Below are 25,889 nucleotides of genomic sequence, written 5' to 3'. Positions count from 1 at the left end.
CAGGGACAGAAGGGAGACAGGGTAATGTGGAGTTACGCATGTGCGTCTCCAATGAACCTCTATCAACCACCAGGTCATCAGACAAGGTGGGGAGGGTTTTTGCATTCTATCTCACAACCCTAATCCCTTTTCTCTATATGTATTATTATTTTAGGATCTATCTGTTACAAAATCAGTTTCACCCCTGTTCTTTTTTATTCCTCGAGGCATCCAGAGACTGCACCGGACTCAGTAGTCATTTTCACAAAACCTTTATTCATCTTAATTTAAGCATGCATCTTCTAGAAGGGGAGACGTGTATGCACGTGAGTGACTGTGCATGTAGGTGTGTGAGTGTAACAGTCAAAGCACTGTGTGTGTGTCTCTGTGTACGTGACTTCCTGCCGGTCATAAAAGTAATCTCCTCACCCAAGCCACACCAAATTCCTTTAGACAACATACAAAACACAGTTAACATATTACAAACACTGAGACCCCCACTCTGCATCCACTGGGCCATTGGCCTCTTGTTGTCTTACATTTACAGATAAGCATGTGGAGAGTCTCCTACAAACCTACAGTTTATAACAATTATGAGTTTTTATTAAAGGTACAAGCATCAGCAACCCCCAACTGTAGCTTCCTGTCTCCTTTTATGACAGCAGACCCCCAGTGTCAATAAATTCCTTTCCCTCTAAACAATTACACACTGACAGGCCTACAGCTAAGCCAAACTGAAACACAGACAAATCCTTCCTTATTCCTGTGATCTAAACAAATTTAACACATCATATTATAATAACTATTTTCTTGTACTCACATATCTTACAATATGAAGCGCCTTGGGGCAACTGATTGGTGGTCTATAAATAAAACTGAATTGATTTGATTTATTTTGTTGTTTTATTATTAAATTATTTTTTCACAGCAAAATCATAACAAAGAAACTTATAAAATACATACCTTATTTAATTTCCATTATTATTACATAGAATAACAAACCCAACAGGGAACAAAAAAAACTACACAAAAAAAATTACAAACCCCCCCCAAAAACCAAAAACACGGCTCATCGGCAGAAAATGAGCAGAATAGAACACAGTAGGAAGAACCTTTCACAAAACTTTTTCCGGGGTCAAACAGGGCAACCCGTTTGGGGGATGGACTCCGCCTCTCCTGTCTCTGTCTGGGCAAAGGCTCAGTCATCCATTCCTACCCCTAACCCCACTTTTTCACTTCTCTAGTTTTTCCCTTGCATATACCTTGACCCTGGTCTGGTTCCTTCATCCACTCTCTTTCTCATTTCCTCCAGTTTCTGGACCTTCTCTGTGTTTTGTTCCTCCTTCATCTTCTCAATCAGGAAGTCCAAGTGGACAAAAGTGGATGCTGAATCAGCTTTCAGAGCGATCTCCTCCAGTGTGACAAGTCGTTGGTAGCACTCACCAAGTAACTGTGACTTCTCTGCTGCCAGTTGGCTTATTTCCTCTTGAAGGTGTTCCAGAAGGCTCATCTGCTTTTGACTTTCAGACTTATTTTTTTCATACTTCTTTTTCATGTCTTCTGATGTCTGCCAGACTTTCCTTATTTTCTGCACATATGTCCAATTTCCTTTCACATGATCTGATACAGGACACTTGCAAGAAGTGCAGTAGCCTCCGCTCATGACATCACATTGTGCAGGAGACCAGGCCATTTCACAATACAAGTGACAGTTCTTCTGACAGTTTGTACAGGAGACAGTACCATTATAAAACACCCCACCCCACCACCCAGCTTTTTTATATTCTTTCTCTTTGTAAATCTCCGGAACTTCGACAGAGAAATTTTCATTGTTTTGCATCTCTTCTTTATGTTTCTCTAACTGTTCTTGTTTCTGTCTGGCTTCGGTTTGCTTGAGTTCAACTTCATTTATTTTCTCTTTCAAGGTTTGTATGCTGACTTTCAGTCTTTTGCGTTCACGTAACACTTCAGTTGTTACCAACAACTTTTCAGGTGCAGTTTTTTCTAGAAAAGCTGTGAGCTCATCCATTCCTCTCTCTGTTATTCTCCATGCTGTCTCCAAACAAGATTCATTTTTTTCTGTTCTCTCTTCGCTCTGTTTGTTATTAAACAGGAAGTGAACAGGCTCATTATTTCCATTTCTTGGACATTCAATTTTTGCAATTTCGAGAGCTTTGAGAGCATTTTTAGGTGTTAGTCCATCTGAGTGTGTGATGAGAGCAACAATGCTTTTCTCCAGATCTTTTCCAAACAAAGACACCACTGAATCAAAGATGTACTTCTGTCGGTCACTCAGTCGATTCTCACTTGCCTTCATCACCAGACCCACTGCATGAATTTTGTTAACTCCATCCTCTGATTGAAACAAGTCTAATAGTCTTTCACTGATGCTATCATCCATTTCAGTACCTCTGGTGTCTCCATATCCAGGAGTATCAATGATGGTCAGAGAGTAGGTCAGAGAGTAGGGCAGAGTTTTATCTTCAAAACCAAAGATCTCGTACACGATCACATCTGATGTCTGACTTTCTGTCTGACTTCTCTTCTCCTCATCTATAATCTGAAACCAGACTCCATCCTCAAACTGTACCCCCATGGTGAAGTTGACTAGAGCGTTGATCAAAGTAGATTTTCCTGCTCCCGTTTCACCCACGAGTAAGATGGTTTTATTTGGCTTTTTTGGGTTTTTTTCCCCAACAGTGATTCTTGTCAGACTCCCAAACTTCTCTTTCTTTGGTCTCAGTTGGTAGACAGCAGGAGGTCCTTTAGATTTCAGATCACTGTTGGAGATGATATCTGAGTACTTGGAAGGAGTAATAAAAAACCTAAAAAGAAAAAGTTAATATTTGCACTGTAATTATTTGGAATTATGTTCCCACAATTGCTTGTTTTTGAGCAATCGATTTTGTTTTAGAAGTTACAAGAATTGTGTTTAATTCTGTGGTGACAGTTTAAAAAAAAAAAAAAAGAATACAGCAATAGTTTTCTTACTTTTTAAAAAAAATGTGAAAACTTGTGTTACCCACCATGATATGAACCAGCCTAAAGAAGACTCTCCATTGGCGACAGGGACCCACGAAATGAAGCGACCCCTGAGCCACATCAAACCCAACAAAGTCACTGGACCGGATAGAGTTTGTGGACGAGTTCTTAGACGCTGCATAGGGCTTCGGTAGGCAGTGTTCAGCAGCCTGGTAATCATTCTTCTGGAATGGCCAGTTGATCCCAGCTGTCTCCAGTCTGCAAAAAATAAGAAAGTTATTGTCACGGCTCGTGGGGCAAGCAGTGTGGAATTTAACGAAGGACCCAAAATGCAGGCTGCTTTCAGATGCAAGGGAGTTTTATTGGGGAGGTGAAATAAACAGACACTCAGTGGGCATGAAACAGAACCTGAGGATCCCTAAACTGGAGACAACTAAATACAACAGACTTGAAAGGGAGCTGCAGGGAGACTCGGGGAACCCACACAGGAGGACGCAGGAAATGCACAGACAAACCAGCAATGAGCAGATGATACACACTATAAATACGCAGGCAGTCAAAAGAGGGAATGAGGAACAGGTGGCAACACAGCTGGGACTGATTGGGGAAGACGAGACAAGGAAGTGAAACAGAATACACTCACATGAGACACGGACCTTCACAATAAAACCGGAAATGTATGGAGACATGGTACAGACAGTAAACAGAGGGAACACAAAAACCAAACTAAAAAAAACAACTCTGTTACTGACACTGGACCGTGACAGTTATCACCTTCACTGCCCTATTTATTAGCAGTTAAAGTACCTTAACTTTACCTCCAAATAATAATATTAATAATAATCCAAATAATTCTGTTTAAGTAAAACAAGAGAAGGCAAAACTCGGTTTGTGTATGCTTTTGAAGGGAGCACACTTCTTCATAATATAACTTTTTTCTGTAATTGTTGAATAAATCAAAGGTACAAATTAATTAAACATTTATTTGGAATTACTTATAATTGCACCCTAAATTGAACAGAAACACATGGCAGATGATGTAAAGCTATGATGTGTTGCCAACTGTATTATAAAATGTTATCACATCTTATAGTTGACCAGTACTATGTTTAACTTTGTTTTACCCTTAATTAGGTATCGCCAAGCTTGCACCAAATAAATTCTCATTGTGTAGTGGAAACAGATGTCTTGTATCTTCTTAAGTGTCAGCAAACTTTGGTCTGTGGAACTGAAATGTAAGAAAAGCATTTAACCATAAGTAACAGATATGATAAGTGACAAATATGACAAACTTGCATTTTAAAAATAGTAACATAAACACACACTTGCAGTTTGTGATTGTAAGGGTATTCACTGATGTACAGTTATTCAAAATTGCAACACTGTGCAAAAATCTAGAGCCACCTCTCAATCATTTCTATCTTTTTAATTCCGTATATTCCAGACTTTGTCATCATTTTTCAAAGGTGGCCTCAAGTAATGAGGTGGCCTCACATTTTCTGCAGTTATTTTCAAGCAGAACATGGCTGGTTTTTCACTTGCTTTTAACTTTAACCATTTTGACTTTGTTAGCTTCTTTTAAATGTCTGCATTCAGACTGCAGTGGTGTGACAAAGAACCAAAGTAAGGACTTACTTTAAACATTTAATAAATGATAATAACTTTTTTATATAAAGGGTAAAATCTAATTTCAGTTTTTAAAGTAAATAAAACGTAATTAGTGAAATATTTAATTTGGTGATTTATTTAGACTTGTTCTTAAATAACCCTTTGCTACTAGAGTAGTCCGAGCGCTTTACACAATACACCTCATTCAACCATTGATACAAGCACTTTTTCCTATGCTTCAGTGAATTCTGTCTAACATTTACACCCTGGTGAAATGTAGGGTGGAGAATAACTTGGGCCAGCCAGGGAATGAACCACTAACCACCCAATTAGTAAATAACCTGCTATCCCCTGAGTTATAGCCATCCCCAGTAAGTAGCAATCAGGTTCATCAAGTCATTCATTTATAGCTAAGTCTAGCTTGCGTGTTCCCGTCATTTGATGTTATCTTACCTCCCGTGATTATTTCAGGAACTTCTCTGATTCTGAAAAGGTGGAAAAAACAAGGAGCATTGAAAGTTAGGATCTCTTATACTACATCAGAGGAGGGACTAATGCTCTACATTCAAATGATTTCATTGAAACTCTAACCACAAGAACTCCTCCCTCCTGTCAGTATGTAAATTTTTCCAGTTTTTCTTGTTCTACTCCTCCAACTGAACAAATGAACTCCACACAAATAAAGACTCCCACAAAGTTACACTCTATTAGTGTAACTCTGCTCGTTGTCGTTATGTTTTAATGATTTTTTTTTTTTTAATTTGCCTTTTCTGTCCAGCTGTGCAGTAATCAGTGAAAATGCTAAAACCACTGAAAACGCTGTTTACGTGTGGACGAAAAAGCTGCGTTTTCAAAAATACCCGTGTAGGTGTGGACGTAGCGGAAAAGAGTTAGTAGTTTATTTTCTTACTACCTGTCATTTATTGCAGATTACTTGTATTTGCTTAATTGTTTACTAAATGTGTGAGGTGTGAAATAAACCGCAATGGAGCAAAATAATGGGTGTGTGTGGTTGGAGGATGTGGGGGGGGCGCGAACATTTTTCCTGTAAAACAAAGGGGGGCCTAGCAAAAAAAGTTTGGGAACCACTGCTCTAAACCATCAACGTGCCTTGTAGACACCATTCCTACAAACCTGCTCATAGAAGTCATGCCATTAATAAATGCTTCAATCTTAAATATGATCAACTTATCTCTAATAATCAGCTATGTAACACAGGCCTTGAAGCTGGCTCTAGTTAAACCTTTACATAAAAAGCCATCCCCAGACCCAGCTGTCTTAGCTAATTATAGGCCGATCTCCAACCTTCCTTTCATATCAAACATCCTTTAACCCTTTAAGACCTAGCATAGAACCAAGTCCGCCAGAGCTTATATTATATTTTTACATCTTGTAGTGCCATTTTTGGGAGCATTTCAAGTTGATATACATCAATACAACCATTATAGCCAAAGTTTTAATAATATGTATGCATTAAGTGCATAGTAATTACATAAATTGCAATAAATGCAATAAACTACAAAAAAAATTGAAAATTGTTTTATAAATTTTTATATACTGCAGAAAAAACGAGAATAAATATTATAATGCAAATTTGCAAAAAAAACAGCATATGCATCGAAATAAACTATTTCCAGCAGTGCAATATGAGTCCTAAGCATCCCAGAAACGACACAGAAAGTCATAAAGTCAAACATAACTTTTAAAAACACAAGTATAGGCTCATAAGGTCCTGATGGTAAAAAACTACATTTCCGCATTGACCGTGCCTTCTTTCCCTCCATGTATTTTACAGCGGTTGAGGCTGAAATTCTGATGGCAGCATATGCCGATAACATGCAAATTCCGCGGAAAAAAAGTAACACAGCCTCAGCTGCAAAACAAAGGGAGATTGTGCTGAAAAACTGTAATGTTCACACAGAAAATCATCAGGAAATGATAAAATGTCCAAAGGCGGAGAGCTCTGTAGAGAATTTGTGCTTCAACATCTACTGGCTCTTCAAGGAAGGAGCACGCCATGTCTGACACTTCCTACAGTCAGGTTTCCGACAAAGAGGCGGAGAAGGTCAGGGTTAGTTGAAGTAAACCTGCTAGGGGGCAGGTTAGCTTCACGGAGTCTGTCGTCATAGTAACTCACTCAGAATTAATCTAATCTCGCTTTGTGAAACCGAAAACCCAGAGTTTTCGTTAACTCAGTGTATACTTACTCAGATTTTGCACTAAACCGGCTTCCTGAAATAGGGCCCAGAGGATTCTTTAACGAATATATCTTTTAAAACTCTGAGTCAATTACATTTAAATGGGTAATATTACATTCACAATACTTTCATTTTAATTTTCACTTAATGTCATTCACAATATATTTTAAAGATGTCTAAAATATTTGCAATGTAAAATATATAAAATTATTCCATGGAAAGTACAATACCTTATAGTGTATACAAGTATGATTAGGTCATTGAATCAGTGTCTGTTGTGAGTCTCAAGTTGCCTGCAATGATATTTAAGGTCCAGCAGGTGTCAGTATGGAGTAAAACAGCAACACTGTGTCGACACTGTATCGATACAGTTTGGGGAATGTGCTGAAACGCTTCACGAGGCCTCATCTACCCATCACTAGTAATGATCCTTGTTATGATATTTTGATACCACGGTAAGCATTTACGGGATATTGTTTTATACAGGAAAACTGTTACTCAATAAGGCTCATCTACTAGTTGTTTTTCTCTTTCTCTGTGACCCAAGAATTAATGTGTAGGACTCACAAGCTGGTACCCCAAGGTCGAAAACACCACAGAGATGAGACCACTTCCTTACTCCCATCCTCCCTTCCTTATCTCTTAGAAAAAGGCTCGTTAAAGGCTAGGTGGTTTGTCTCAGAATTCACTAATGAAAGAACTCTGTATTTTATGTCTAGGAGTGTATTTTGCTGGGATGATCATAAATTATAGCTGAACTGATAAACTACACAAGGGATACTTTGCTCAGAAGGCAGGAAGACGTTTCCTTATTTAGTCTGTACCGGTTTGAACTGGGAAAGCTGACACACGAACCTTTTTTTTCTCTATATAAACTGCTGTGTATCAAATAAACCTTTGAGTTGATTCTGGGAAAGCAATCTGAACAGTTTCTGTATCACTTTGTTCTCCTAGCTGCTCCCGATATCGTAACTAACCCCGCTGAACGGCATACCTGAGTGTTACTTTGAATAATTAGGAGTCTTATAAGGAAAGGACAAACTCTGCTTATCGCTCACGCCACGGAGGAAACCCGGGAAGGCAATTTCCTTCAATTTTGGTGTCAGAAGTGGGATTCCTGACAGAAGGTAAATATGCGTCTTTCATATTTATATAAAGACCTATTATACCTCTCTCAGTGATCGATCCATAAAAAACGGGATATGCTGACGAAGTTTCACTTAGTGATCCAGAGAGATACACTGACTGACTTCCTCAGTCCCCGAGTAAAGTAAATTAACCCTTGTGTGGTGTTGGTGGACACAGGAAGTTGCCTGTTGTCTTGAATATTTTAATTTTGTTTAAAAAATAATAATAATTAATTGTTTAATTAAACGTACGTTAAAAAGTGAGAAGTTGCTCACTCAGAAAAAGTGACACAGGAAGTCGCCTGTTGTCTTAAATACTTCTCGTTAAGTCAGAAGTTGCTCAGAAAGAGTGACACAGGAAGATTGCCTGTTATCTTGAAACGTACGTTAAAAAGTGAGAAGTTGCTCACTCACAGAAAGCTAGTAAATAATTAAATTTAATTTTGTTAAAAAAAAAAACAAACAAAAAAAAAACAAAAGAAAACTGAAAACGGGTCTCACAGATCCGATTACCATACAAGGGTTAAAAGCAGTAAATTAAAAGCAGAAAGACACAGGAAGTTGCCTGTTGTTTTACGAGAAGTTGCTCGTTAAGCGAGAAGTTGCTCGCTAAGTGAGAGTTGCTCACACAAACAAAAAATTGCTAGCAATAAATTTAAAGTAACCTCAGCTGTGCCGCAGCGAAAATACTAACATAAATCCTTCAAGCGTGTAAACCCCTCTGGAAATCACTGAACATGGGTCAGAATAATTCAAAAACCACAGACAAGTCCGATAAAAAATCAAAATTACCTGTAAAACCAACAAAAATTAAATTTAAAGTCTCAAACAACAGCTCAGTACGACTCCCATTTCCAGTTACGTGTAACCCACGTCCACGAATCGGCGAAGACTTCCATGATTACGTATCCAGAACATGCGGAAGTGCTTATGTGACTGACTTTGTTTACAACTTACGGACTATAAGTTCAATGCATTCTAATTTATTTCCGGAGCCTTATCCCGAACGATTATCGCCAGAAAACAGGTCAGTAGAAATGTTGAATATCATTTGTGATGAGAAAAGTAGTCTGCTTAAAAAGTCCTGTAGAAAATATATGATAGAATGCCGCGACGTGATGCATCAAATGTTACCGCTATGGAAAAAGGGACCGGAACCAGGTGTAGATACTTTTACATCAAATAAAACTAGTGCAGGCTCCAGCATAGAAAATAAATCTACCGCGGGAAAAGCTAGTCTTGCATGCTCAGCCATTCAGCCCACAGCCCCGCCGCCTTACGAAGATGAGACCGAATTAATAGTTGCTGCAGCAGCCGCATGCAAACAACGTCAGCGCTTTGATCCAACCAGCTTAAAAGACAGTGACACAGAACCTGAATCACATGCAACGGATCTTAGACACCTAATTGAACAAGATCAGGAAAAACAATATATACGCCGCGAGGAAGAATTAGCAGAACATAGAAAGAGAGAAAAACTTTTGAAAGAAGAATGTGAGGAACTTATGAAAAACAATTTAGACGTCTATGAAGAAAAACTTTTGCATCAGGCAGTGTCCACAATAGACACCCACATGAAACGCCACGATATCGTAGCTAGAGGTTTAGAGGTAGCTAAAGAAATACCTGTTACCCGAACTTTAATAAAGACTTATCTAAAAGGAAAAAAGGAAAAACAAAGCCGGAATGACAAAGGTCCTCACGCCAACACTCGCGGTAGTAAACAAACAAACCCAAAATCTAGTGACGTCAATGACGCTTACCCCTTTATGATAATAGGAGATCAGTGTTGTATTCAGCCCCCTAAAATCTCAGAATTAGTGACAACTATTAAAGAGCTTCCCAATCCTCTTAAAAATCCTACAGCCTTTGTCTCTGCACTACAGAGAAGTACCAGATATCACCATTTGGGTGGTCCGGATTACAGGTACATATTGTGTCAATGCATTCCTGGAGTAACCGAGTCACAACTCATAAGAGAGATAGGTGAATTAGACCCAAAGCATGATAAAGCATCCACAACTGCAGAGTTTTTGTGGGTAAATAATGACAAAATCACCGATTTCTTTAAGAATCTAAAGAAATTCCTGCTAACAATGTCCAGAGACAAAATTGACTTAAATGCAGTAACTATGTGTAAACAGAAGCCTGATGAATCTATCCTAGTATTCATAAAACGCTTTATGCACTGTTGGACAAGCTAGAGGTGCAAATTTAGCTCAGTTTTCCAGCAGCCGCAGACACCCAAAGCAAAAATGAATTTGTGTATTTAATTTAACACAAAGTGTGAAATGTTTGCTGACACTGATAACAGCTTATGTTTTCTCTGCCCTATGTACCGACATGATGGAGAAGGAACATCCTCTGTGTCAGCTGGACCCTCAGCAGAGAATGAACTCAACATCCTTTTTGTCCGGTACTCTATGTCACACACTGTGCCAGAAAAACGTGTACAGACGCCACTAACAGGTAATCCCATGACTGGGAGCCACACTTTTGTTTCTCTCACACTGTTCAACAACATGATAACTGCTCACACAAGTGAAGGTCAAACAGTGATTTTGTTACATAACTCAGACATAGGTTACGAAATATGTCGTCACATACATCTAACCTACCCTATCCACTGTACTATTTCTGCAGTTACATTGCCAGCTGAATACCAGAATATGACATTATGGTCAAAAAGTGAGAATGATATAGGATTTATTGACTGTATACCTTATCACGCACAGCTAAAAAAAAAAACAATAAGCCAGTATATGTCAAGCAACATCCCATTTCTGCCGAAAAAGCCGCAGCCCTAGATGTCATGATAGGAGATTTAGAGACTACAGGAGTAATAAAGCCTACAGTATCTCCATATAATACTCCTGTCAATCCTGTGCCAAAGCCTAACAAACCTGGCGTATGGCGTTTCACACAAGACTTAAGACAAATTAATGCAGTCATTATCCCTTTGCCACCTCTGGTCCCAGATGTCCCCAGCATATTGACATGTATTCCATCCACAGCCACACATTTTACCGTGGTGGATTTATGCTCTGCCTTTTTCTCAGTGCCTGTGCATGAAGATACACAGCCGTTATTTGCATTCACACATAGAAATAAGCAGTACACTTGGACTCGTTTGCCCCAAGGCATGATAGACAGCTCTGCTGCTTTCTCAATGGTGCTTCACTCCTCCAGGGCTGCACCCTGATCCACATGTGGATGACCTCCTCCTCTGTGCTCGGAGTGAAAAACTATGTCAAACTGCTACACACATGCTTCTCCAGCACCTCCAAAAGACTGGCCACAAAGCATCTGCAAAGAAAATGCAGTACTGTCAGACTTCTGTTCAATATTTGGGATTCACACTGTCTCACGGAAAACGTTCCATGACTGCAGACAGGGTCAAAGCTGTGACCTCTGTCCCTCGTCCCACTACACAGAAGGAAATGTTGTCCTTGCTGGGCATGGTGAACTATTGCAGACAGTGGATACCAGACTGTTCTTTTCATGACCACATTCTGCGTGACTGTTGTAAAAAAGACAAGCCTCCTCGAATACTGTGGTCCACAGAAATGACTGCCTCTTTCAATGCATTACAGGGAGTGCTGACCTCCGCCCCTTGTTTGGGTCTGCCTGACTACCACTTACCTTTCCATCTGTACGTTACAGAGAACGGCACGACCTGCACAGGTGTACTGGCCCAAGAGCATGGCAGTGGCTACCGTCCAGTAGCCTTCTATTCAAAGGTATTGCCAGCAGTAGTTCAGGGGATGCCGGCCTGCCTGAGAGCAGTAGCAGCTTGCTCTATCATGATAAGGGACTGCGAGAAGCTTACACTCTCACATGACACTATTCTACACACCAATCACCAGGTCACGACCATTCTAGCAAACATAACTACACAACACATGACTGCACAACGTCGCTCAGGTTATGAAGCTACACTGACCTCCACAGCAAACCTCACCATAAAAGCAAGCAGCACACCCAATTCGCCAGCACATTTATTGATCCATATGCTGTGTTCTTCTGACCGACAGGATGGCTCAGACAGGCTTGACGTTCATGACTGCATGACACGTATACAGGAATCCACAGCACCACGTCCAGATTTAGAGCAAACACCTATCCCAGACTCAGCCACGGTTTATGTGGACGGGTCCTGTTCAAGGCCGAATGACAACTCATTTCTTTGTGGCTATTCAGTGGTGACATTGCCTGACATCATACTAGAGGCTCACTCATTACCATTTCACTCAGCACAAAAAGCAGAGCTCATGGCTTTAATACGCGCCTGTGAGCTCCATTTGGATAAGCGTGTGACAATTTACACAGACAGCCGCTATGCGTTTGGCGTCGTACATGACTTTGGCACATTGTGGAGACAAAGAGGATTTAGATCTGCTGATGGAAAACCGATTGCTAATTCTGATCTTGTGCAGAGACTTTTGCAGGCTATACAGCTGCCATCGGCCGTTGCAGTTGTAAAAACGAAAGGACACAGTACAGCTGACACAGACGAAGCAACAGGTAATGCCTTAGCAGACGTGACAGCCAAGGCTGCAGCTGCATCGCAGCTCCCACCTCCACAGGAAGTATTATCTGTGCCCCTACAGCTGCCACTTGTTACACTCCCAGACTATTTCGAAACAAATGTTGATTTAAAATTCATACAAGCGCAAGCATCTGCCTGTGATTACACCTATTGGGAGAATAATGGCTGTACCTTAGATGACAGAGATGGCCTATATAAAAACCTTGAGGGTTTGATTGCCCTCCCATCTTCCCTGCTGCCAGTCCTTGTCCGACATTTTCACGGTGTGAGTCATGTCGGACAGGGAGGGGTAATAGGGGCAATAAAATCAAGATTTGTAATTGAGAAAACATTGCATGCAGTAAAAAGCATATTAGCAACCTGTCTAACATGTGCACGAACTAATGTAGGAAGACCAAAAGCAGAACATCAGCATTTACCACAACCAGATTTTCCATTTCATACATTACAAATTGATTTCACACACATGCCAGCACAAGGAAGCATCAAGTACTTACTGGTAATAGTGGATCAATTTAGTAAATGGGTAGAAGCTTATCCAACCTCAAAAGAAACTGCAGAAGTAGTCTGTCAAAAGTTGTGCAATGAAATAATACCCAGATTCGGAATACCTCACCAAATTAACAGTGATAGAGGACCTTCATTTACATCAGAAGTAATTCAAAAGTGTACTAAAACTCTAGGAATAGACTGGAAATATCATGTGCCATACCATCCTCAGAGTTCAGGAGTTGTAGAAAGAATGAATAGGACCATAAAAAATCGCCTGACTAAAGCAATGATAGAAACAGGAATGACCTGGATCAAACTACTTCCTCAAATCCTCTGTGAGATTAGAATGACTCCATCCGCAGCAACCAAATTATCTCCATTTGAAATAATCATGGGAAGACCATTTCCAACACCATGGTCAGCTTCCAGAGGGGCACCGCTATTGGAAGGGGACATAGACACTGCATTGTCCGACTATGTCCACAATCTGGTAGAAACACTGAATAATAACTATCAGAAAGTTTGTCTCTCCCAGCCTCTCCCCTCCACAGATCCAACCCACAAGTGGAGACCAGGGGACGCGGTGCTAGTGAAGTCACTAAAACCAAGAACACTCGGGGAGGCCGCGTTTTCCAGCCCCCAGACTGTACTGGCAGTGACGAGAACCAGCATCCTAACAGATGGACAACCTCAGTGGATTCATGCCAGCAGGGTTAAGACCAGCCCAATCGGACCATCTCAGGCGTCGGATCAAGCAGACGACATCTCCGGCGAGCCAGCGCCCGGAACTAGAGCAAATAAACACACACGGGTAGATGACATCTCAGGCGAGCCAGCGCCCGGATCCAGTGCACACACGCAATCACTGATTAACACACAACGTCTGAAAGAGCCACAGCAAGGTACTCGAACATCCAGCAGGAATAGAAAGCCAAAAGTACCACATGATGTCTAACCTGATAAAGCTAGACTCACTCCATCCTGATAATGAAGAAAATGAAATGCCCATTGTCATCATACGGCGCTTATTCGATGTCTCTCGAACCTGGGACCAGGCCAGAAGACGATTGAAGAACTGTTTTTCTTATATATTTAGGTTATTCATCATACTTATCGCATTAACCTTAGGATTTTTCTTTGCTATTTTGTATTGTAAACTGCAACCATGTTCACATTTCTGCAGGTCATATTTTGCTGACGATACTTGATGCTCTATTTTGCGAGACACCTAATTAATGCACTCTTAACGTTCCCTAAAATGAGTAAATGACAACATAGACGCCACTAATAAACCATTTTATGCACCCTCTAGAGTAGGAGTCAACTCCTGGTATGAAAATGCTAGAACAGCTGCTCGTGATTTAGGAAACAGCAATTGTTATGTCTGTTCAAAGGGTAATCCAGAACAGGTTATAGTGGGATACCCAATCTCAGGTTTTCCCCTGACAAAGATGCTATTCAAAAATGATGAAAAGGGGCCCTTAACAGTAACCCTGATTGAAGCGGTGCGAGTAGAACTAAGTCCTTTAGATTGTTTACTCATATACACAGGACAAGTCTCTAGTAAGGATGTCAGCATGATTAACGACTCTACCCACCCCTGTAACCCAATGAAGCGCCCCGAAGACCGCACTGAACCTGTCTCGCCCCCAAAACAGGTGCGCCATCACGCAAATATCTTGATGACATGCATACACCGACCAAAACTTGAAAACATAAATTATGACGCGCAAAACTATACATTTTTTTCTGACTCTCCAGGAGCACGCTGTAACGAAACATGGCTAGCAGCGAGTGTTGACAGGACACAACATAGACATATGTTTTTTTATCTATATGCATATATAAGTACGCATTCAGATAACTCCACAATCCTGCATTCGCCCAACACACTAAACGACTCGTACTGGGGAGGCATATTAAAAGGCTTTACAGCTTCGCGCCTGACCAGACCAATCCCACATGCTTATTGGATGTGCAATAATACCCTTAGAGTGGCTTTACCTGTTAATTGGACCGGTACCTGCGGTCTAGTAACTTTAGCTCAAGAACTACTAATACAACAAACCTCAGATCTGCCTGTATCCAGCAAACGTACAAGACGCTCCACTTACTCACATAACGTTTACATAGATGCTATAGGGGTTCCACGCGGGATACCAAGGGAATTGAAGGCACAAGGGGAAATATCCGCAGGGTTTGTCTCACTAATACCGCATATACAGGTAAACAAAAATGTAGCCTGGATCAATTATGTTTATTACAATCAGCAAAGACTTACTAATTTGACCAATACGGCCCTTAAGGCCCTAGGAGAACAGATGTCGGCTACCTCTTTAATGACCATGCAAAATAGGATGGCCTTAGACATGCTGTTAGCTGAGAAAGGAGGTGTTTGCGCGATGTTCGGAGATGTTTGTTGTACTTTCATTCCCAATAATACCGCCCCTAACGGTTCATTCACACTAGCTATGAATAAACTTGAAGCATTGCAGATAGAACTAAGAGCCAATGCAGGTCACGGTCAGTGGCTAGACAAGTGGCTGCAGGACACGTTTGGAAAATGGAAGGAACTAATTGTAGCTTTTGTAACCATTGTAGCATGTATTATTTTGTTTTTGATGATTATTGCCTGTTGTGTGGTACCCTGTGTACGTTCAATAATAACCCGTATAGCTACTACTACAGCTACTTCAATGTATTTGCAATTGGCACAAATTGACCCAGATTATGTGTCAGATGTCATCAATGATGATCCTGATGTATGTATTGAGCATTAGATTGTGAATTACTCAATCGTCAAAGAAGAGACTGACGTTTTCTTCTTTTTCTTTTCTTCTTTTTAAGATTTTGATATTAAGCTCACTCGAAGGCACATTTATGATTTGTTTCACATTTATGATTTGTTTCACATTTATGATTTATCTTTATATTATGTTATTACATTCTGTCTTTATACTATGTTATCATTACATGATAAAAGGGGAGAACTGTTATGATATTTTGATACCACGGTAAGCATTTACGGGATATTGTTTTATACAGGAAAACTGTTACTCAATAAGGCTCATCTACTAGTTGTTTTTCTCTTTCTCTGTGACCCAAGAATTAATGTGTAGGACTCACAAGCTGGTACCCCAAGGTCGAAAACACCACAGAGATGAGACCACTTCCTTACTCCCATCCTCCCTTCCTTATCTCTTAGAAAAAGGCTCGTTAAAGGCTAGGTGGTTTGTCTCAGAATTCACTAATGAAAGAACTCTGTATTTTATGTCTAGGAGTGTATTTTGCTGGGATGATCATAAATTATAGCTGAACTGATAAACTACACAAGGGATACTTTGCTCAGAAGGCAGGAAGACGTTTCCTTATTTAGTCTGTACCGGTTTGAACTGGGAAAGCTGACACACGAACCTTTTTTTTCTCTATATAAACTGCTGTGTATCAAATAAACCTTTGAGTTGATTCTGGGAAAGCAATCTGAACAGTTTCTGTATCACTTTGTTCTCCTAGCTGCTCCCGATATCGTAACTAACCCCGCTGAACGGCATACCTGAGTGTTACTTTGAATAATTAGGAGTCTTATAAGGAAAGGACAAACTCTGCTTATCGCTCACGCCACGGAGGAAACCCGGGAAGGCAATTTCCTTCAATCCTGACTAAATGTTCTCTGACCACTGCATATCCTATTGGGTTGTCTGGGATGCGTGATGCCGAACTATCCACAAACACCACCGGAGTAGAGCTTGCCAGTGGTATGTCCTGTAGGTCAGGTCTGGAGGAGCAGATTTCAGAAAGCAGCTATAAAATCTTGTGGTTCACCATCTGCTTCTGTGTGGAGAAGTGAAGCTGGGTTTAGCATATCACATCTTTTACTGTGAAATGTAATCTTTCTAGTAATACAATGAGATAACATATGTTACGTCCCCATGAAGGAGGTCTAGGGGTGTGTGTGGGGACTGGTAACAAATGGGTCCAGAACAGAATGAAAGGAAACCAGACTGAAGTTTTTAGCAAATATTATAGTTTTTATTATAGATAATCTTAACTGAAGGAGCCAGCAATGCCGTTTTACCAATAACTCTAGAAAAAGAAAAAGGTCGCAACAACAAAGAACAAAACTCCACACCATGAGGCACTTCCGGGGGCCCACAGGCCCACCCTGTCACTAGCAGTAAGCTCCACTGCTACTGAGGCCCACAAGCCCGCGATACTCACATGAAGCAGCTACTCTCCCCACTGCTCCTACAACTCCACACCACAGGCAGGACAATCTCATAACAGGACCTCTTTCGACACCTAGAACACAATGTGGAGACACCAGAGAAAACCACCCTCCCACATCCAGTTCATCCCCAGCTTATACAACCTCAGAGAGGTGATTTCTGACTGGGCCCAGGTGGTAAACGAGGCCAATGAACAGCATCTGTGTCCTGGGGAGAGAGGAGAGTGAGAAAGAGACAGAAGGGTGGAGCAAGCAAAGAGGAGGAGGCGGAGAGAGAACACCACACCCACACAAAGGCAGTTTCAGGAGGCCCTGATATGGCTGTGACACATAACATAGGAGCAGCTAATAAATGCTTCCCTTTCAGCTGTTTCTGCTGCATGCAGGTAGAGGACGGCCTGCTGGTCCTTGTCACTCCCCGTGCTGCTGTATCGAAACAGAGCTTAAGTATCCACCTTTTTCATCCACTGTCTGGGTGAAACGTTTATTAGGATATGATAATCCTAAAGTTAGTGCAGTCTGTAGTGCAAATTTTAAGTCATGGAAAGCTTTCTCTGCATAATGAGTCTGCTGTAATCTATACAAATAGTTGTAATTCTGCCAAACCTCTTAAATTAACACAGAAACATCTGCACTTCAATCACATATAGATTGGTGGATTTATTATCTGTCATCATATCATCATTTTTCAAATACTCATGGACCTAAATGAACAGCTATGATTAAAAGCAGGTGATGTAGTAGTTAGCACAGTGACATTTCTTTTCTTGATATCTGTTTTCCTGTGTGCCAAAGCACCTACTGTAAGATATATTAAATCATTTTAAACTTCTTTTTTTATTAGTAGATTAGACCTGCAGATTGACCAAAATTTTGGACAAACATCATCTAATACCGGCCCCTGGTGACTTATAGTGTCACCAGGTATGGCATTTATACAAGATTAGTGGGAGAGAGACCCTGGCAACCCTTTACCTCTGTAACAAAGTGCACACACACACACACACACACACACACACACACACACACACACACACACACACACACACACACACACACACACACACACACACACACACGATAGAAAGCGACAGCAAAAGGAGGAAGAGAGAGAAAGAAAGAAGGGTGAGTCTTCGTATTTTATTTAGCTTATTATCATTCCTCAGTTTGATCAAAAATCAAGTTACGACTCCTTAATAAAACTCACAGTGCATCTAATCAAGAACTTCCTCTGAAAACATTAAAAAGAATACAAACATCATCTCTTCAACGTCATCTTTGTTATGGAAAATTTGTAATTTATTTTATTCACATAAAAAAGGAAGTAGAGCATTTTTTTTTAATAACCACGAGTTTAAAAAACAGTCTGATATTGTGGAACAGTTCTTCGTAAAGCCCTCCCCATTTGTCGATTTGACAGGAAGGTTTTTTTTTTAGTTTTCCATTTTGTCTGTGCCTGTGAAACGTCTCTTTCAGACTCACCGATGGTCACACAGCAGTAAAATGCCTGAAGCTGAAATAGTTTATTCTGATGTCAAATTTAAAAGAGGGACGATGGAAACCAAAGGTGAGTTGATTTATTTGTGTACTTATGAGTTATATTTAATATGCATACAGCTTAATATTATTGGCTTTTTGTTAGTTGGAATATTAATGGGTTACACTTTATAATGTGGCTTAATCACAATGTACATCAATGCAATTTCAATGTATTTTTTAAATTACAATTTTATATATATATCATATTTATGTCCAAATACTTAAATGTAGGTACACTAGAACAAGGGGGTAACAAGTTAGGTTATTACAGGAAACAAAGAAAGGATTACACTATAAGTAATCCTAAGTACAAAGTAAGTAACTTAAGTAGTGTATAATTGGTACCCATGGTATGTTTTTGTTGAAAAATACAATATTTCCCCATCTTACATTGAAAATATGTTGTACTGTACGGGGGTGGAGCCCACATTGCTCCTGCCTTTTTATATCTTTATATTTTTGTATCTTTATTTAATGTTCATTATGTCGATGTGGATGATGGATTCTCAGTTATTTAGTTGTGCTTTTATTATATCAATATAAATGTGAGAACGACTGTTCTTTGTAACGTACAAGAAAAAAATAAATGCCATCAAAATGTGTAGGCCTATGTGGTCTTTTAATGATGGAGCCAAGTCTAACTTTTTTCCTTTCACATTCACTGTTCAAAGATAACATTAACAATAAAATGTTTTAAATCACTGTTGTATGCCTGCCTGTACTATAAAGTGGGCTAAAATGAAAAGAACATGCACATCAGCTCGAGTATAAAAGGACATGTCCTCAAATGAGCACTGTATACATGATGTATGTGGAAATGTTATTTTGTCTGCAAAAATTGTTACACTGTATTGTAAATGCACTAACACCATACTTAATTTATTTATTTTTTTACAGAAAATTTATTTCTTTGTTTTTTCATTTTTGGGGAATTATGTCCTTAGGATCTAATTATAGTGGACCTTTGAATTTAGTGTGAATATCATTCTTTTTAAACTTATATGTTATCACAAGTTAACAGAAATTCACGTGATACTGAGTAGCAATCACATTTTACGTTGTAGGCCCAGAGCCTGTTTCCTCTTTGGCTGATTTGACTTACTCAGATGTCAGGATCTCACAGACAACTTCAGAAGAGCTGCCTGGTAGGTAAAGAGCATGAACAGTTTTTCTCTCCTGGTTACATTTTTCTCCCTGTGCTCAATTTTTTCTGCCTAAGTCAGCCCAGGATTTTATTTACAAGCTTCAGTTTAATTCGGGTTTATTTACATAGCACCAAAACAGTAGCCTCAAGGAACGTTAATCTATAAGGAAGGGATGTCGATCTCACATCTTGGTGATATATGTGTTTAGAGGCCTCTCAACAAACTGTGAAGAGCACAAGGTCAAAGGTCACCCCAGAGAGAGTAGCCCTGCTGGTTCTCAGTGCTCTTCTGGCTGCTGCTGTTGTTGCCCTCTGTGTTACCAGTGAGTGTGCACAATTTTCTGATTTTAAAAAAAGATTTTTCCCAGTAATGTTTGCAGCATAACTAAAACTAGTTTAAGAACAATTCATTAATGATTTGACTTCAGTTAGAGTTTTGTTATGTTCTGCAAAAAAGCCATAAAGACTAAATAACTAATAAAAATCGAATCTACATTTTCTTTATGGTACAAGAAAGAGACTCTGAAGCAAAACCATGCAGCACGGTGCAGCCTACATGTCCACAACCTCCTGAAGTTACAGGTACATAAGTTGTGGATTTATTCTTTTAAACATTTGTATCCTCTGATGATGATTAAAGAAACACTGATGGACTCACAGAAACAGTAACTTAGTTTGTACCTGCAGGACAGAAGGAGCTTCCTGCTGCCTTCAAATCACACAAATATGAACAGTTTCTTCCACCTGACTGAAAGTTTTTCTTTAATATCTTCAAAGGTGATCCATGTTCTAAATGTGAAGAAGGCTGGGAGCATCATGGAGGAAAGTGTTATTACTTCTCTACCAATAAATCATCCTGGACGAAGAGCAGAGATGACTGTAGAGCTAAAGGAGGAGACCTGGTTAAGATAGACAGCAGAGAGGAGCAGGTATAAAAAAAACTGCTGCAAGTTTTGGTTCTCACATATTTAACCACATCTTTACATTTCTTTAGCAAAGAGAAGTGTCACAAAATATTTTTGATCAACTTTTCCTGTTTAGGAATTCCTGAGGAAAAAAGTGAGACGCATAATGAAGGATCATGAAGACAAGTTCTGGATCGGACTGACAGACTCAGCAGAGCAGGGCAGATGGTTGTGGGTGGACGGATCACCACTGAACGAAAGGTTTGATTGATGTGGGGGAAAAAAATCCCATTTTCAAAATCAAAGTTAGCAGCGTTTACTGAGACAATTCTTTTTGATCTTCATCTCCTAGTTTATCTTATTGGAACTACAAGGAGCCGGACAACTGGGGAGAGGACGACTGTGTAATGATGGGTGATAAAGGTGATCGTTACCAGAAGAGTTGGTCTGATACATCCTGCAAAGTGTCTCGCAGAAGTATTTGTGAGAAACCAGCAGCGAAAGGACAGAATAAAACTGTATGTGTTATATTTTTATGAGATGTGTTTATTGAGGTAATGTTTTGCTGCAGCAGTGTTTACATCTGTGAAATAATAAAAGATTGTTCCTTATTTTTCCTTGTTTTTTTTCTTTTAAGAATTAAAAAAAATTTAAAATTTAAATTTTTGAATTTATTCACCACAAAATGACAAAATGTATATGTTATGATCCAGACGGTCTTGGGGTTTAAGGGGTAAGATTTAATGAAAACAATGTAGAAAACCATCGGCGTAAAAGAATGAGTTGGAGGCCGAGGTTAACAGGTTATCTCTGAAAGGAAATTTAAAAAGTCCTGCAGGGGAGGAGGGAGAGACAGAGAGAGAGAGAGAGAGACAGAGAGAGACAGAGAGAGAGAGACACACACACAGCTGTAACAAAAATAAATGTATGATTAGTTTTACTTCTTCAAGCACGGATAAATCCACCCAATCATAAAGTCCTCGTGTTTATCTAAAGAGTAAAATACATCATTTATAGTTTATTTATTTGTTTATTCAGAAACAGCTGGACTAACTCTGGTCATGTTGAAGCCTCAGCATGGCAAACTATCCACAGAGGAACATAAAAGGTAAGTACATGCATGTAAATATACAAAGAAACAAGAAAATAACTTAAATGTAGAATTAAAAGGAAGTAGAAAAAGTTCAAGCTTCAAAAAGATCTGTGTGATCAGACAACCATCAGTTTGAACAAAAGAAAGAAAGACAACCATTTAAACAGATGACTGAGGTATCAAGACAGAAATAAATGAGGAAGTAACTATGACCATGTGTGAAATGTTACCACTGATACCAAAATGTCGGATGTTTCCTGTTGGTTTAAAGTGTTTGTGCCTCTTACATATGGCAGCATGAGAAACTTTTATCCTCTTCTATCTGATCTAAATACACTACAGTGTGTTAGAAAAGTCAAAAAGTTGAGTATCTGATTCAAATCAGATGTTCAGAATTATCCTAATGTAACCCAACACTGACTTAGTTGTAAGGTAAGAAAAAGAAAACACGAGCCAGTTGTAGTCATTAGAAAGCTAACACTTATTTATAACCTGGGATCTTCATAGTCCTTGAGTTTGACCTGTTTGCTGTGCAAAGTTCCTAGTTTGAGTTCATAGTTAGGTTTTCTGTTGTAAGTATTTTACGTTTTGGAGTGTTTCGAGTTTTCTGTGAATACTCAGTATTTCATTTTTCACCTTGCCTGTTCATCCTTCTCATGTTTGTTCTTTGTGGTATTCTTAGTTCAGATGGATATAAAAATGAGATACAGGAAACAGACAAACCATAAACTCTAACAAAGACTAAGCTCATCATGGTGACGATAGCTGCCCGTAGGTACAACAGGACAAAATTCTAGTATTTTTTAAATGTTCACATATGTAAAGTGTGTGAAATGTGTGAAATCATACATTCTTCTGTTTGACAGGAAGGTATTTTTATATTGCTTTACACTTTACTTTGTGATTCGCTGATAGTCACACAGAAGTAAAATATCTGAAAATGAAGTCTTGTACTCCTGTACAATGAAACTGAAAAGATTTAAAAAGACAAGTGAGGGAAACTAATGGTGAGTCTATCCATCATTATGAATTACATATCATTAAGAAACACTTTGCAGGTTTATTCTATAAGACAGGGTATTGAAATAGGAGGAGATTAAACAATTAGTTACAATAAATTCAGAAGAGATCAAAAGAATTCAAATCACAAGCCTTTTGTTCTTATCAGCCACAGTGCATATAACCAGTAACACTTGTTATTTGTGGAGCAGTGGTTTATGAAACCCTCCCCATTCGTCTGTTTAACAGGAAGTTTGTTTATGTCTACATCTCGTTGAACTCTCTTTGACTAACTGAAGGTCACAAAGCAGTAAAATGTCTGAAGATGAAGTACTGAACTCTATCGTAACCTTTAGATGGAAGAAGGAGGCCAACAGTGAGTCTTGTCTACTTACTGTGATACATATGAGATATATAAGAAAATTCTCCTTCTACACTTCTTTTTGTTGAAGCTAGTCTGCTTGTGAATTGAAGGCGTTATTAGCAGCAAACAGTAACTCACTTCAAAGTAAGCAGTCATTTCTGGCTTCATGTTTTTGCTGCAGAGGGTTACACCACTCATGCAGACTTAAGGATCTCAAAGTTTCAGCCGCCCGCAAAGGAGCTGCCTGGTAGGTAAAGAGCAGTAATGAGCAATTATTGTCTCTGTTTACTTTTTCTGTGCTTGGTTTCATTTACCTATCTCAGCCAAAGAAGTTATTTCAAAAGCTTTAATTTAGTTGAATTCAATTCTATTTATGTTTATTTACATAGTCACAAAAGACAAGAACTGTTACCTCAAACCACTTTATAACATTTCAGTATTTATTCTGTTCAATTGTACAATATTAAAAGACAAAATAACAAAGGAGATTCATAATATCAGGACTTTCACTGCCCTGTTAAGTAATTAGTTTGCATGATGTTTGGTGAAGATGTGATAGAAATATCACCACAGAATACAAACGCCAAAAACAAAAATAAGTTATCATATTATTATCTGCACAAAGTAACAAAGAATTCAATCATGCGTTCATATTGTTGTATCAAAAACCTGTACATATTTATGCTCATATGTCACATCTTGGTGATATATGTGTTACATTTGAATGTTTAGAGGCCTCTCAACAAACTGTGAAGAGCACAAGGTCAAAGGTCACCCCAGAGAGAGTAGCCCTGCTGGTTCTCAGCGCTCTTCTGGCTGCTGCTGTTGTTGTCCTCTGTGTTACCAGTGAGTGTGCACAATTTTCTGATTAAAAAAAAGATTTTTCCCAGTAATGTTTGCAGCATAACTAAAACTAATTTAAGAACAATTCATTAATGATTTGACTTCAGAGTTTTGTTATGTTCTGCAAAAAAGCCATAAAGACTAAATAACTAATAAAAATCGAATCTACATTTTCTTTATGGTACAAGAAAGAGACTCTGAAGCAAAACCATGTAGCACGGTGCAGCCTGTATGTCCACAACCTCCTGAAGTTACAGGTACATAAGTTGTGGATTTATTCTTTTAAACATTTGTATCCTCTGATGATGATTAAAGAAACACTGATGGACTCACAGAAACAGTAACTTAGTTTGTACCTGCAGGACAGAAGGAGCTTCCTGCTGCCTTCAAATCACACAAATATGAACAGTTTCTTCCACCTGACTGAAATCTTTGCTTTAATATCTTCAAAGGTGATCCATGTTCTAAATGTGAAGAAGGCTGGGAGCATCATGGAGGAAAGTGTTATTACTTCTCTACCAATAAATCATCCTGGACGAAGAGCAGAGATGAATGTAGAGCTAAAGGAGGAGACCTGGTTAAGATAGACAGCAGAGAGGAGCAGGTATAAAAAAACTGCTGCAAGTTTTGGTTCTCACATATTTAACCACATCTTTACATTTCTTTAGCAAAGAGAAGTGTCACAAAATATCTTTGATCAACTTTTCCTGTTTAGGAATTCCTGTGGAAAAAAGTGAGATGCATAATGAAGGATCATGAAGACAAGTTCTGGATCGGACTGACAGACTCAGCAGAGCAGGGCAGATGGTTGTGGGTGGACGGATCACCACTGAACGAAAGGTTTGATTGATGTGGGGGAAAAAAATCCCATTTTCAAAATCAAAGTTAGCAGCATTTACTGAGACAATTCTTTTTGATCTTCATCTCCTAGTTTATCTTATTGGAACTACAAGGAGCCGGACAACTGGGGAGAGGACGACTGTGTAATGATGGGTGATAAAGGTGATCGTTACCAGAAGAGTTGGTCTGATACATCCTGCAAAGTGTCTCGCAGAAGTATTTGTGAGAAGCCAGCAGCGAAATGACAGAATAAAACTGTATGTGTTATATTTTTATGAGATGTGTTTATTGAGGTAATGTTTTACTGCAGCAGTGTTTACATCTGTGAAATAATAAAAGATTGTTCCTTATTTTTCCTTGTTTTTTTCTTTTAAGAATAAAAAACCCCCCAGCTCACACCAATGTGTGTGGTGCAGAGAATCAGACAATGTGTTAGTGTCACGGCGAGTGAGATGAGCCGTGTGGAAAATAAAGGAGGATCCAAACGCAGGCACTTGTACAGGTGTGAGGGTGGTTTATTAAACACAAAATAAATATAGACAAGCAGCAAATGGAGCACGAACTAAACTAGACTGGAAACAACTAAACTACAGAGCACAAACCTGGACAAGAATGAGACCGAGCAGAGGAGAATGCCGATGGACAGCAAGGAGAACACACGGGGCAGACATGGTGGATACACAGACGGACCAGCAACTACAATGACAGAGGACACGACTTAAATACACACAGAGAAACACAGGGGAATTACACACAGGTGGTGGACACAGCTGGGAATAATCAGCAAGACGAGACAGAGGTAAAACTGAACACATTCACATGAGATGCAGACCTTCACAATAAAACAGGAACAAGAAACCATCACACTAAGACGCAGACTCGACATAGAGAGACAGACAGAAAATGACACATGGAACTAGACAAATACTAAGCAGACACAACCGAAGAACAAATCCTAAACAAACAGAAACACGAAACTCTAATAATAAACATCATAATCAT

At 39.3% G+C, this 25,889-nt stretch overlaps 4 protein-coding genes across 11 annotated transcripts; 3 read left to right on the top strand and 1 right to left on the bottom strand.

The window, feature by feature from the left end:
- Positions 1-311: 311 nt before the first annotated feature.
- Positions 312-8,921, bottom strand: LOC308384574 (uncharacterized protein). 3 transcript variants are annotated; one of them, XM_080863104.1, is made up of 5 exons: positions 8,687-8,921; positions 5,023-5,054; positions 4,086-4,189; positions 3,006-3,219; positions 312-2,804 (listed from the first exon to the last, which is right to left on the bottom strand). In XM_080863104.1, the coding sequence occupies exons 3-5, from the start codon at positions 4,126-4,128 to the stop codon at positions 1,220-1,222; spliced, it is 1,842 nt and encodes a 613-aa protein (XP_080719230.1). In that variant the 5' UTR covers positions 4,129-4,189; positions 5,023-5,054; positions 8,687-8,921; the 3' UTR covers positions 312-1,219. The 3 variants fall into 3 exon arrangements, with proteins under 3 accessions (XP_080719230.1, XP_080719229.1, XP_080719231.1); XM_080863103.1 differs by lacking the exon at positions 8,687-8,921 and having other exon boundaries at positions 5,023-5,100; XM_080863105.1 differs by lacking the exons at positions 4,086-4,189; positions 8,687-8,921 and having other exon boundaries at positions 5,023-5,042.
- Positions 8,922-8,927: 6 nt separating this feature from the next.
- LOC308384575 (uncharacterized protein) lies at positions 8,928-16,414 on the top strand. Its single transcript, XM_080863106.1, has 2 exons — positions 8,928-12,418; positions 13,471-16,414. Exons 1-2 carry the CDS (start codon positions 11,161-11,163, stop codon positions 13,650-13,652), a joined length of 1,440 nt encoding a protein of 479 aa, XP_080719232.1. The 5' UTR covers positions 8,928-11,160; the 3' UTR covers positions 13,653-16,414.
- Positions 16,415-18,253: 1,839 nt separating this feature from the next.
- LOC308384579 (C-type lectin domain family 4 member E-like) lies at positions 18,254-21,346 on the top strand. The gene is made up of 8 exons (XM_080863115.1): positions 18,254-18,285; positions 18,637-18,727; positions 19,764-19,844; positions 20,053-20,166; positions 20,357-20,425; positions 20,621-20,772; positions 20,885-21,009; positions 21,101-21,346. Exons 2-8 carry the CDS (start codon positions 18,664-18,666, stop codon positions 21,285-21,287), a joined length of 792 nt encoding a protein of 263 aa, XP_080719241.1. The 5' UTR covers positions 18,254-18,285; positions 18,637-18,663; the 3' UTR covers positions 21,288-21,346.
- A 262-nt stretch (positions 21,347-21,608) lies between these two features.
- Positions 21,609-25,291, top strand: LOC308384577 (hepatic lectin-like). 6 transcript variants are annotated; one of them, XM_080863109.1, is made up of 9 exons: positions 21,655-21,673; positions 21,787-21,856; positions 23,140-23,216; positions 23,386-23,451; positions 23,937-24,050; positions 24,236-24,304; positions 24,500-24,651; positions 24,763-24,887; positions 24,979-25,291. In XM_080863109.1, the coding sequence occupies exons 2-9, from the start codon at positions 21,810-21,812 to the stop codon at positions 25,130-25,132; spliced, it is 804 nt and encodes a 267-aa protein (XP_080719235.1). In that variant the 5' UTR covers positions 21,655-21,673; positions 21,787-21,809; the 3' UTR covers positions 25,133-25,291. The 6 variants fall into 6 exon arrangements, with proteins under 6 accessions (XP_080719234.1, XP_080719237.1, XP_080719236.1 ...); XM_080863108.1 differs by having other exon boundaries at positions 21,609-21,856; positions 24,979-25,289; XM_080863112.1 differs by lacking the exon at positions 23,140-23,216 and having other exon boundaries at positions 21,619-21,673; positions 24,979-25,256.
- Positions 25,292-25,889: the final 598 nt, after the last annotated feature.

Source organism: Rhamphochromis sp. 'chilingali', assembly GCF_963969265.1.
Source record: "Rhamphochromis sp. 'chilingali' genome assembly, chromosome: 17".
In the NCBI taxonomy this organism is placed as follows: domain Eukaryota; kingdom Metazoa; phylum Chordata; class Actinopteri; order Cichliformes; family Cichlidae; genus Rhamphochromis; species Rhamphochromis sp. 'chilingali'.
The sequence above is the reverse complement of the archived record's forward strand: the minus strand, read 5'-3'. Positions and strand labels throughout refer to the sequence as shown.

Bases quoted from the DNA above. Each gene is read 5' to 3' on its own strand.
- LOC308384574 (XM_080863104.1), bottom strand. From the start codon at position 4,128: ATGAGAATTTATTTGGTGCAAGCTTGGCGATACCTAATTAAGG. The intron at 3,220-4,085 runs GTAAAACAAAGT...TATTTTTTGCAG, and splicing joins TTGGCGATACCTAATTAAGG to ACTGGAGACAGCTGGGATCA. The intron at 2,805-3,005 runs GTGGGTAACACA...TTTTCTTTTTAG, and splicing joins TTAGGCTGGTTCATATCATG to GTTTTTTATTACTCCTTCCA.
- LOC308384575 (XM_080863106.1), top strand. From the start codon at position 11,161: ATGCTTCTCCAGCACCTCCAAAAGACTGGCCACAAAGCATCTGCAAAG. The intron at 12,419-13,470 runs GTAATGCCTTAG...TGTCTCTCCCAG, and splicing joins TGACACAGACGAAGCAACAG to CCTCTCCCCTCCACAGATCC.
- LOC308384579 (XM_080863115.1), top strand. From the start codon at position 18,664: ATGCCTGAAGCTGAAATAGTTTATTCTGATGTCAAATTTAAAAGAGGG. The intron at 18,728-19,763 runs GTGAGTTGATTT...TTTACGTTGTAG, and splicing joins AGGGACGATGGAAACCAAAG to GCCCAGAGCCTGTTTCCTCT. The intron at 20,167-20,356 runs GTGAGTGTGCAC...TTATGGTACAAG, and splicing joins TGTTGCCCTCTGTGTTACCA to AAAGAGACTCTGAAGCAAAA.
- LOC308384577 (XM_080863109.1), top strand. From the start codon at position 21,810: ATGTTGAAGCCTCAGCATGGCAAACTATCCACAGAGGAACATAAAAG. The intron at 24,305-24,499 runs GTACATAAGTTG...ATATCTTCAAAG, and splicing joins ACAACCTCCTGAAGTTACAG to GTGATCCATGTTCTAAATGT. The intron at 24,888-24,978 runs GTTTGATTGATG...TTCATCTCCTAG, and splicing joins GGATCACCACTGAACGAAAG to TTTATCTTATTGGAACTACA.